Source organism: Rhipicephalus microplus, unplaced genomic scaffold, assembly GCF_043290135.1.
Source record: "Rhipicephalus microplus isolate Deutch F79 unplaced genomic scaffold, USDA_Rmic scaffold_30, whole genome shotgun sequence".
NCBI classification, from domain to species: domain Eukaryota; kingdom Metazoa; phylum Arthropoda; class Arachnida; order Ixodida; family Ixodidae; genus Rhipicephalus; species Rhipicephalus microplus.
Window position 1 is genome coordinate 6,050,604 of NW_027464603.1, and position 12,346 is coordinate 6,062,949.

At 44.3% G+C, this 12,346-nt stretch overlaps 1 protein-coding gene across 1 annotated transcript; it reads left to right on the forward strand.

Annotated features, from left to right (window-relative positions):
* Window positions 1-301: 301 nt before the first annotated feature.
* Window positions 302-11,650, forward strand: LOC142786752 (uncharacterized). The gene is made up of 5 exons (XM_075884386.1): window positions 302-613; window positions 5,588-5,650; window positions 7,805-7,893; window positions 11,061-11,220; window positions 11,318-11,650. The coding sequence occupies exons 2-5, from the start codon at window positions 5,647-5,649 to the stop codon at window positions 11,437-11,439; spliced, it is 375 nt and encodes a 124-aa protein (XP_075740501.1). The 5' UTR covers window positions 302-613; window positions 5,588-5,646; the 3' UTR covers window positions 11,440-11,650.
* Window positions 11,651-12,346: the final 696 nt, after the last annotated feature.

The following is a 12,346-nucleotide window of genomic DNA, read 5'->3' on the forward strand; positions in this document are numbered from 1 at the left end:
AGTAGTACGTAGAGAAATATTCAATTTCAAGCCCTTTAGCAATATCATCTAAACAAATTGCCAGTTCACTGGGCTTCGAATTCTCGATGGAAACAAACAGCTGATCAGGGACGCAAGCTTGGCTTGGCACTGACTTGGCCGTTCATACAGAGCCAAAAGCCGCTGCAGGAAACTGGATTGCGGATCGTATTGAGACAAAATATTTTATACATTTTTGTTTTCTTTGTTTCATTTCTCTAATTGCTCTTGTGATGGCGTGGACCGCGCTTCGTGATCTCATGTACCGGCGCACTGTTTTAAGTTTAGTATGGCGCACGATAATACGTGATTGCGTGCTTTAATTTAAAAAGGTTCGCGAGTATGACAGCAACACTGCAATGTCGGGAAGAGGCACGGGGAAGAGGATAGTAGTAGAACCAGTAGCAGCTGCATGCCCGGGTGGAGCGACTGATGCCCAGATGGAGGAATGTCAACCCGATGCCTTTTGTGTTGGCCGTTCTGGCAGTTCCGCCGACTTTATAGAAAGAGACGACCCCGTCGCTTGTCCTCTTCTCTTTTCCTTCGGGCATCACCGACAACATTGACGGACGACGTGTTCGACTTCACCGTGCACGTGAGTATAGGTTGGTTTTTCATTCGAGTGCATTCTTGTTCAGATTTGCAACTTGTCGACTTCATCCTGATCACCTGTCACCGGCAATAAGTCACATACGTGTGATATTTAGGTGAAATAAATGATAATGCACATTTTCTGCTCCATTTGCGTGACTTAGCTACACCAGGACATGAGGTAAAGCCTTTGTCGCCTAGCCACTAGCAGGCAAAATCGATCACTCGCATCCTTCAGTTCACGAATCAACGCGCCTGCCTTAAAATTAGTAAGCTGCTCGCAAAGAAATCTTACCGTGGCAATTTTGTTTTCTGTGAACAATGCACCATAGATTTGTCTTGAATAACAAAAAAAAAACTTGAAAAATAAATGTCGCGACCTTTTAGAAAACGCCGTGTCTAAGAGCTAGACGCGGCATTTTGTAAAAGGCTCATTAAATTCAGTATGTTTTCGTAGTTTCTGCTTGAAATTATTATTGTCTATGAATTTCATGGCCCAATCTTTTGCTTTGGCTGAAAATCTCGGTAGCAAAAACTTTGTTCAGTGTCCCTTTAAGGGCAGGTGTAGATGCCATCATTTCAGTCGCAAATCTTTTTGCTAGTCGATCGGCTGGTTAACAATAAGGGTACTAACTAGAGTTCCAGATTTCATCAGCAACACATCGTCATGGTTTCATCAGATGCTGCATTATATACATTCTATCCTCGTTTTTAAATAGGTGTACCATATGGTCCACTGTTACAGGAAACAAGCGAGCTCATGGACAGTGAGCCATGTGGTGCTAACTGGCAGCGAGGCTTGTGAATGGGACGCATGCGCATAGAATCGGGTGCGCCCAGTTTTGTCTGCCATTTCTCCGCCTGTACGCATGACAGCATTGGAAAGCGCATCCGTATTTTCGCTGCGCAATTTATCTAGCCCAGTGCCTCCTGCTTCAGGGATTTCCTGTGAGCACAAAAAATGCATGATTTTAATCGTTGCTGCAGTGTTTTGCAAGTTGTCACCGTAAAGCACATCATATTTTTCGCATAATGCTCGCTGCAACTAGCAAGTTTTGATGACTCAAAATGCTGTTCAGGTCTGATGTAGCAAACATTTTAAGCTCGTCCTCGTGACCATGAAATATTGGTTTATTAAATAATGGAAGGCAGAGTTGGTATCAGTTGATTTACAGTGTGAAAATGAAAAGTGCGAAGGACCGTGCCTCGCAAGTAAGCCCCGAGAGCATGAGCAGAGAAGTAGCAGATGAGGATGCTCATGCGCTGCATTTCCAAATCTCACCAGCGCTAATGCTTGACGGACTGCTGGCCACGCACTAGCGTGTTCTTTCTGAAACAGGACTTTGGCCCTGTAAGCAAGTTATTGAAGGGCATAAGTAAAACGTAGAATGGGCCCCCTAAATGCACCCATCCTTGAACCATTGGGCTTATGAATTAGTGCCCTTTTCAAAATACAACTATTCTGAGCTATAAATTGTGACATAACAGTGCACGAAGTTTAAAAATGGGAAAAAAGTCTTTAAATGTCCCCTTTATACATATTGTTCTTGTGATGTCACTTCTGCCGTTGTCGCCCTCTCCCGCCATGCCCGGGTAACTCCCTGGGTACCTACGGCAGTTCACGTGCTGCAGTGCGGTTTGTTGGGGGCTCGTCATCTGTTGCTGTGAACGATGTGGAAGCACTGGGGTTTTTCGTTGTCTTACTTTAACGAGCTCATTGGATTAGGAAGGCCTCGCTCGTTCACTCGATACAAGACCAGATAATCAAGATGTGCGACACATATACCAGCCACGGCGTACACCGGCTGCCCGCCACAACCTATGAGGGCCTATTATCTTGCTTTCACTACGAATAGCCTGGCCCAAAAACAAGTGAAAGCTCAAAATCTCTCGAGCCGCAATTTTAAGAGTGGATGTGTGAAGCGCAGCTGCTCCCATCGAAAACTAGTCGTGCAGAGCTAGGCAAGTTTACAAGAGATATAATATTATGAATATATTGTCACGGCCTACGCCACCAAAGTAGCAATGCCCCCCCCCCCCCAAGTGTTTTAAACAGTGCTGATGTTGAGCTTGAGCCTCTTTGATTGCAATTTGTGGAAATAGTCGAGGAAAATATTATACAAGGCAGATAGCGACTTTGCGTGGTGTGTGCCGCGGTAATGCCAGTCATCACTTTATTTTTCGCGTATGCTTTAACACACTTTTCACTTTGTATTTTGCTTTTGTTGTACGCTAATGTACAGTGGAGTCACTGAACATGATAGAGACCGTGTATAGAATTAATTGACTAATTAAAAAAAATCCTGACGCCCAACTTGAACCGATCGGCTATACTTCAAAGTGAACTAATATTGTTTCCCATTCTTTATAGTTTGTTTCAATGCAATACCAAATCTCCGCGATCGCCATCACGATTTTAACCGCCTTCCTCGCCATCATGATTTTAACTGCGGACAAGTTTGTATGTACAGTATCTTGGTAAGCTATATCTGTTTGCAGGTAAATACTTGGCTATGGCACTTACCCGTAATGAAGTTGCACCTGAAGATGCAAATATTGCAAAGTTTCTTCAAGTAGCTTTTGTTAATCTGCACCAGCCAAATACGCTGGTACTTTTAGGAAAATCGGAATGTGCGTTCTCAATTTCAGGTTATAACTTTCAGCGAAGAAACACCCTAAGCTCTGCTCCCTCTGCGTGGACTACTAAATCAACTTGCCTCACTAGCAGCTCATAATTTCTCAAACTTGCATCGTGAGGCAAAACTAAACGGGTGCAAGCACGAGGAGACAACATGGCAGTTGTAGGCGATAGATTAGGTTGGTGCCCGGGCATGTTGGTGGCGCATTTCGGAAGTGACGAAAAGGCGCTGCAAGATGCACGTGCACACTTTGTATAGTTGCTGTATTGGACAGCAAACTTTTTTTCTTATCTGAGCAGTTTTACCAAAGGAAGCTTCATCATATGGCGTGATAAATGAAGCGAATCCACAGGTTGAACCACATCATAGCCTCGCTGTGCTTTTGTACTTTTTTTAGCTCGCAAAATTTATTTGTACATATAAGTGACAACTTGCCAGTAATAAGGCAGCACTTGTTTCTTTACCATATGATCATCTCCGGTGTGCTGCTGCCTCAATATTTCAAATTCTAAGCATTTACACCATTGTATGCTAACTTTTCCTTCAAAGTGAGACAAGCCACATGTGTATCGTAGATCAAGAAGCATGCCAGTTTTACGTACTTGCAAGGTAAACATCAGAAATGCAAAGTTGATCAAAAATACTAGTTTAATGGTGCATCTACATAGCAGAGCACCTGTGGCACCTCGGGAACAAGATAATGCCACATATGTTACAAGAGATAATTAAAAAAGACAGGGGACGTTCTGTGAACAAATAGAAACAAAAATAAAATGGCACGTGGCAGCGAGCGAAGGCGGCAAGGGGGGGGGGGGAGCCCGTGGGACTTCAGCGGATGAACGTAAGGTGTGTGTTTAATATGTGGAAGAAAAAAAAAATTCAAAATTTTGGCGACTGAAATGAGGGTGACTTAGTGAGCGCGCTCTTGACGAGAGTAAACACGGTTATTATTATTTTTTTTTTCAAATTTCTTTTGAAAGCCACAAAAAATCTGTATGTGGTGCAGCCTAACAGAAGGTCCGTGAAGGCAAATTATGAATTCGTCGTTGTACTAAGGCCTATTTTTTTTTTTTTTCGTGCGCACCATCCCCGCCGCGGTGGTCTAGTGGCTAAGGTACTCGGCTGCTGACCCGCAGGACGCGGGTTCGAATCCCGGCTGCGGCGGCTGCATTTCCGATGGAGGCGGGAATGTTGTAGGCCCGCGTGCTCAGATTTAGGTGCACGTTAAAGAACCCCAGGTGGTCTAAATTTCCGGAGCCCTCCACTACGGCGTCTATCATAATCATATAGTGGTTTTGGGACGTTAAACCCCACATATCAATCAATCAATCATGCGCACCATAAATAGTGCTCAAAATTTAATTGCATATGTTGTTTTCATCCTCGCTGTATTCCGTGCTGTTTATGATGTAAAAAAAAAAGTAGCACGCTGAAGTGGTGCTGCTTTTGGGCAACAGTTGAAAATGGCGGGGTGCATGAATGCGGAATACTGCCGCTTACACTCAAAATCACTCTTGTGGTCACCTCCCACTGTTTGCAGCATGTGTTGTGTATACACAGCTGCATATTTCCTAGCTAGAAAAATTTGATTTTAGGTGTTTCACGCCATTTTCCATGTAACTATTCCACAATTGCACACACTGATCAGCAGGCTTTCAATTGCGCTGAAGGACACAGGTGCCATAAAATTCATAGTCGATTCTTTCAAGAAACCGTATGTAAAGGCTGAAGCTTCATGCGTACATACACACACACATACCATATTGTTTTTTGTACTTTATGAAAGCTGCGAAGGTCTCATGTGCCTCCAAGCGTAACCTGTCTTATTTATTCTCCATCACCGCAAAAGTTTTGTGAGTTTCAAATAAAAGTACTTTGCGCATGGCCACTTTTGGGTAATTTTTTTGTGTATGTGTTATTTGAGCAGCCTACAGTGTTTACTTTATCAGCCTGTATGAATATGTTGCATTATAAGGATGCAGAATGTGTGTAGCTGTACAATATAGATGAACTGTAAAAATTAAGTGTGTCTATTGTAGTGTTCTTGCAACCAATCTTACCCCCGTATTCTAGAACGTCCCTCCACTCAACGCTTCACCTTCACTTGAGATGGCTGATGGGAGCGCCGTCTCTAAGCAGAGAAAATTGCTGCATGTCAGCAATAATCTGCTGTGATTCTCAAGTAGTGCAGCGTCGCTTTCAAACGAGCAGCGGCACAGTGCTCAACTCTGTCAAGTGAAGGGTGAAAGTCGAGTCGGGGAGCGTTTATGAATATGGGGGTTAGTTTTGTTGTCTTGTTAACCTGCCATTAACACTGGATTGATGCTACTTTGCTCTAGCTGTACAGTGCTCTCCAAGGCTCAAGGAGGCACCGCACGGGGAAGGCTCGGAGCAAACCATGCGTGAGTTTGCTTTCATTGTTACACTATGCACGTATTAAGTGATAGACTTTAATGTATGCTATTTGTATTGTGCAAGTTTTTGGGGACATACAACTTCCAACACTTATAGGTTCTGACGAAAATCACGCAAGAATGAGAGAAGCTTGTGCAAAAATTATGCAAGAGTGTAAGAAGCTTTTGCAGAAGTCTGTGAAATGAAGTTTTGAAATTTTGTGGCAATGTGTCATTGTACAGTGGTCAACAGTCTTGCTCAGCATGCTTGACTGCAGGGCTCCCGGCTGCACAGGCGCATCTATAGAGTGCCTGATGCATGATGGGCCAAATGTCAGCCTGCACACTGGTGCCTCTTATCCCCGTTTTTCTGTTACATCAGTGTCTCTTGTAAAGGGGATCAACTGTGCTACCTTTTTTTTTTTTCGAATGTAATGAGTTCTTTTTCCAAATTATTGTTGTTTTAAGGTAAAGCCTCACATTTCTATCAAATACTGAAGATTCTATTTTTCCTTCTAGATGCTATGAAGTCACTCCTTGTGTTACAATAGAGTGAACACTGTTATGAGAAAAGCTACTTTATGGAGTTAACTCACTCCATATTGACTTAACACACAGAATTGGTGAAAACTACACTCCATTCCAGCCGCATTAGGAATAATATTCATTTGCATACTTCTGTTTCTTTTGTTTGTTTGTTGGCTGGAGGTTTGGAGTATAAGGTGGCCAGAGGGCGCTGTGTAGTCTTTCTTCACCTTCCCAATTTTGTGAACATCAATTGATAGCCGTATGGGAAGCAGCCAGCATGCTGAAACAGCGGTGCAAGCATGCAAGATGTTCACCATTGCATACAGTCAGTTGCTGTGAGCAACTTACTGCATACAATTAACTGCGAGTGGTGAACTAACGCTGCACTATGTGTGCCTCCTGAAAAGCTGCAATGGTAAAGTGCCACAATCGTATAGTAACATGGATAACATCACAATTTGTTTGTTGAATAATTTTCCAACAGAATCAATGGAGTTTTGAATAAATTTGTGTATCTGCCTGGTTCATCAAAGCTACAGAGTCAAATGCGGTATATACTCGCGTATTATGTGTACTTTTTTTGTCAATCCGGTCATGTGCGAAGCTAGTAGGAATCGCTGGCCTAAAAGCTCAACTGGGAATATATGTTGCAGGCGCTGTCACAGCTGTCTTAAAGCGGATTGTCATTTGTTTGCTAAGCTTGTTCAAATGCCCCCATTTTCTTGAAGTTCTTCCGAACAGTGCTCACAAAAACCAGTTCCCACGACAGGGTTATACCAGAGAACATAAGTACTCTCCAATAATTGTCGGGAACCCAACGTAAAGTAAGATGCAGACAAGGAAGCGCGATGCCAACACAGTGCTGTGTGTAACGCCCTTCATGTGTGTGTGTGTCCATTCCTTGTCCCAGTCTTCTATTGCGTTGTGTTCCCTCCGATATCTAACCAACACACCCAAGCTTCTATGCTAAGTCTTATTCAACGCACTCTTCTGCTGGCTCCCATACTGAATATTGCATGTCGAAGAACTCCACGCTGATGTGCTTAGCGGTAGCACGGTTTCAGTTTTCTTCGGTGAGCTTTATAACAGCAATCTGCCTCGTATATAATTATTGTAGCCTATCACAAGGAACGGTAAAAACGCAATGGCCAGATGGCGAAACCGAAAAAAAAAAATGAGTGCAAAAACCTGCCTCATCCAGTTGATGTGACAGGTCCTTGCACGCGTTCAACATTTGTGCTGTGTCTCGGGAATACATTCTTGCCGTGGAAGAGGTGGGAAGATAGGAGGCAAACCTTTAGGCATTTCGGACTACACATAAACAGGTTTCAGTTTTCAAGTTCGATATTCTAGGGAAAGCATAAAAGTTCATGGAAGAAGGGACCTTGCACTCAGTCCATTTTGTGTAAGACTGCACTCGCCTGCTCGACAAGAGATGTGCCTGACCAGAGCATCATGAAGTCAAATGTGTCTGTGTGTGTGCTGGCAAGGTGGCTCGGGCTGGTTGGGGAGGGCAAAGTATGCGAGCAAAAAGTTTCTTGTAGTAAAGCAGGCTGGCTAATTATACTGGTGAGCAAATTATGTGAGGATACAAATTGTGCGAGTAAATATGGTATGTACTCTTGTATGTTTCAGCTCTATTGCTACGGATCCTGCGGATCCAACTTGGCATCCGGCAGCAACTAAGAGAGGTTCTCCAGGAGGTGCGACAGCTGAAGCACAAGGTACGGCTCTTGTCCGTGCCTCAGCACGCCCAGCCAGCACAGCGCCCCTCTGACCTTCCCCGGCTGCCTGCTGGTACAATTGGAGAAGTGGAGGCAGCAGAGGCAGCTGTGCAGAGTAAAGCTGTGGCTGCGGCTTTGGTGTATATTTCTTGATTTTTAATATGCCTATGTAACATGCAGAAATTTAGTACTGCTTTGAGATAATGTGTTTCGGGAAACAAACTAGTCAGGTTATCTCATGAGCCACTGTACTACAGTCGAATATGAATAATTCGTACTCAAAGAGGCCAGAAAATTTGTTCAAATTAAAAGAAGTTCAAAATAATGAAAGTTACCGTAATTACTTGAATCTAACACGCACCTTTTTTCCGGTTAAGAGAGTTCATAAATCGCATGTGCGTTAGAATCGAGTACGAAAAAAAAAATGAATATGGTCATTCTATTGCCATCGCCACTTACAAAATGGCCGCCCCCTACGTGCGTCGGCATGGCGCGTCGGTCATTTCTGCCTATGTGTTTCCCATGCGCGGCACTTCATACGTGTGCTGAGGAGTTCATCTTGTAGTACATTAGCATCGACGGCATGGTAGGGCCGACTCCAAAAACTCGACGAGTGCACCACAATGCTGCTTCTAAAAGAAAAGTCGTCGCGTGTGCCGGAACGGACAGAAATCGGGCCGCATCGCGGTCATTCGGAGTTCCCGAAACGTGCGTGCGGGACTGGCGGAAACAAAAGCAGAATGTTGTCGACAGCAAAGATTCACGCAAAGGCTTCAGTGGACCACAGCAGGGTCGGTTTCCACAAATTGAAGAGCTGCTCGGCGAGTATGGGATTAAGCAGTGAGCGGCACAGCGGCCCGTGACGACAGAACTGCTCCAAGTGCGGGCTATGCAGTTAGCCTTAGAAAAAGGGCTAATGCAGAGCCATTTTAAAGCGAGCAGGTGCTGGCTAACGAACTTTACGAAGAGAAAAGGCTTTTCCCTCCGAAGGCGAACGGGCATATGCCGGAAGTTGCCGGAGGAGTACGAAGAAAAGCTTCAGAGTCTTCAGAGGTTCCTCCTAAACTTGCGGCTCAACAACGGCTACCTGCTTGGGCAAATCGGGAATGCCGATCACACGCCTCTTTACTTCGACATGCCTGGCACCACAACCGTCTAGGAGAAGGGGGCGAAGCAAGTTTGTGTACTGACATCGGGCCACGGTAAAACTAGAGTGACAGCAATGCTCTGTTGCACGTCAGATAGGCATAAGCTTCCCCCGTACTTCATATTTAAACGGAAGACGCTCTCAAAAAGAGTCGTTTTCGCGAGTGGTGTGATCAAGCGGGCCAACGAGAAAAAAGGGTGCGCGTTGCAACCGATGTCTTAGTTTTTTTTTTTTTTTTTTCGTGGAAACCGGGCGCGCGCTACAATCGAGGGCGCGGTAGAATAGAGTAAATACGGTAAACGAGCGGAGGGCTCACCATGCAGTGATGCATGTGCATGGAGAAGTTTTATTCACAAATTACAGGACATCCGTCATTAATTAAAGTAGTCAATACATGTCTGTACACGTTGGCCTTGCAACCAATCAACAAGTTTTGCGTGCAGTTTGCAAAGCATTTGTACTTCGGCTTCAGTATTCTCCTGGCAAAAGAAGTTGCACGCGGCAATGTCCAGTGCTGACACCCTTCGAAGACAACTGTGTTTCCACTGTTACCATCTGCGCTGCAGCCGGAGCGTGGCCAGCACATGATGAGAATGGAGGAGCGTCTCCACCTGTAGAAAAGCAGATCGGCATTCGAGAGAGAAACACTCCGCGGCAGCTTTTTTTTTTTTTTCTCTCTTCATGCGCGGTGTTGAAAGGAGAAGAGTCTCTACATAGCAGGAACGAAAAACGGGGAAGCGTGACACCGGCGCGTTGCAGATCGGCATGAGAGAGCCAACTCTCTGCGACAGCTTTTTTTCCCCTCTTTCTCTTCATGCGCAGTGTTAAGAGGAGAAGGGTCTCTACGTGGCAGGGACGGAAAAAGCCGAAGCGGGGCACAGGAATGTCGCAGATTGGCATTTGGCAAACATGCCACCGCAGTCTTTTCTTTCCTTTTCTTCATTTTCTTCTTCAAGCACAGCGATGAGGTGTCTGAAGTGCCACCGCAGGATTGGGCGGGGTGCTGAGAGCATTTTCGGAGCGCGGTATAGCTTTGATAGGACCACAGCGTCAGTTCGAATTAAGTGTGTTGGAATTAATGAGATTCGACTGTATTTACTATAGTCTGTGAAGTCAGAGTGAACTGTCCTAAGCTAGCAGACGATGTAGGCGGCATCGTGTGTTTGATGGGCAGTGACTAGCAATAGCCTGCTTAAAACAGACATTCAGTAATTTTGTTCATTTATCACCCTATTTCGTGTCCGCTGCGGCTCTCTCTGCTTTGAGCTACAGTTCACCCTGCCTTGTGTTAGCCAATTTCTTACTTTTTTAAAAATCTAACATGCACCCAATTTCACAGTGTGAAGAAAAATGCACCTTTGTTTATTGTGATGAGATTTCTATAGCGACATGCCTCTTTGTTGGCTATCACAGAAAAATATAAACAGCAAATGGTGCGACCATCTAGTGCGACCTTTATTTTTCTATCAGTTTCATCTATGACCAAGATTTGGTCGCTCTAAGGTTGCCTCTTAGTACGCCTTGATCATGTTCATTTATCTTGTTGTGCTCTGCTTACAATGCATTGATTAAAAACATGTCCAAGCTTCTTTTTGAATTCCACATATTTTATCGTTTTTCACCTGTAGAAGCTACTCCTGGTCAACATTCAGGCAAAGACATTGTAACCTCGAAGAAACGTGTATTGGAATTTGAGCACTGTACAAAGTAATTATACTATTTCATAGCTAGAATCACTATTTATTAAGGGTTATAACAGTGTTGTATTTGATTTCATAACAGCGAAACTGCATTCAGAGAAGGACTCTGAAAGGTTCTCACACTGAGTGTGAGAGGGCTGATGTGGAAACCATTTTAGGTCAAGTGAGTTGAAGTTAGCGTAAAAAAACAATGAAATGTTGTGATGCCCAAAAATTCAAGTTGTTGTTTTCAGTGTCCTCTTCTTGCAGATTTTTATCATGAAAACATTTCGATGTGCTGTTGCGTTTACCCCATCTATTCTTCTTGCATTTTTTTATAGCGCAAGCACCTCCTGCAGATTGGGGGACGTGGCCTCCGAGAAATTGGTGTGAATGCCATGAAGGCTGTATTGGCACATGACGTGCAAGTGCTGTACAGCCTTGATGGCAGAAATGGGAAAAGGGCCTTTGTGAACCTGAGGCGCTGTAGATTAGTGACAGGTTAGACTTGTTCATTGTTTTATGTGTGTGTACCCTTGTGTATTCTCTGTACTGCAGTGCTTCATGTGTACTATGGTATTTCTGTTCTTGTGTGCAGATGTCATCTGCCAAAAAGCAGGGTGCGACCAGGCGGAGGCCCTCAACTTTATTAAGAGGTGGCTGCCAGGGTCTGGTGATGCGGCGCTTCAGAGAAGCATTTGTTGTGGAGCAGCCCGATGATCCCCACTCTCAGAGTGCAGATTATCGGCTGCTCGCGGCAGCTGGCTTCCTGCCCAGCCACAGCAGCCAGGGCCTTGACAGCACCACTGTCACTGTGCCCCCAACGCAACCTGACCTGCAGTAGAGCGGGCCTTTTTTAGTTGTGTATATATATTTTTCAATGTATACATTTTTTGTTGTACCAAATAAATAAAAAAAAACAAAAAATAAATAGTCTGCAGACTGTCGGTGGTGCACTGTTCGGCTAGCTTATGCTGATTCGGAAGCACCATCACCATGTTTTAGTTGCAAAAAAATGCTCTAAACTATGAATATTCTCGATTACCATGTGGGGGACATATGTGGGGATTGCAAGTGGGGAACATACGCTTTCATCATTTACTTCCTAACGACTTTTTTCGATCTGCTGTACCAAATACCAGTACCAAATAAAGCACTCGCTATTGCAAAAGATAAATTGGTAAAAAAATAAACTACACTTCTAGTGTTATCAAAGGGAATGAGGTATAAAAGATGAAATAGATCGAGTAACTGCTTTCAGTTCTCAGCATTCAATTTTCTGTTGCCCCAAGTATACAGGGCTGCAAAGCTACAAGAGCGGGTCATCGAGGCATATTGTTTAAATCTTCCGGTAAGAAAAATTCCCTACTAATAATGGTTACATAATGGCAAGCCAATCAGTAGCCAATATTCGTCGTGCAGGAAACATCGGTGTAATAACGGCATTTGATTGGCTGCAATGTGGCCCTGGATTGGTCCAATGTCGGTCGTACATCCGTAGCCAATATTCGTCGTGCAGCAAACATCGGCGTAAAAATGGCATGTGATTGGCTGAAATATGGCCCAATGTTGGCCGAACATTGGCAGCTTTGTCGGCAATACGATGGACCTTCGTCGGCCCAATGTT

What these genes read in the sequence shown, in the direction of transcription:
- LOC142786752 (XM_075884386.1), top strand. An exon ending in TGCGACAGCTGAAGCACAAG is followed by an intron (nt 7,894 to 11,060) that starts GTACGGCTCTTG and finishes ATTTTTTTATAG; the next exon opens with CGCAAGCACCTCCTGCAGAT. An exon ending in GCGCTGTAGATTAGTGACAG is followed by an intron (nt 11,221 to 11,317) that starts GTTAGACTTGTT and finishes TCTTGTGTGCAG; the next exon opens with ATGTCATCTGCCAAAAAGCA.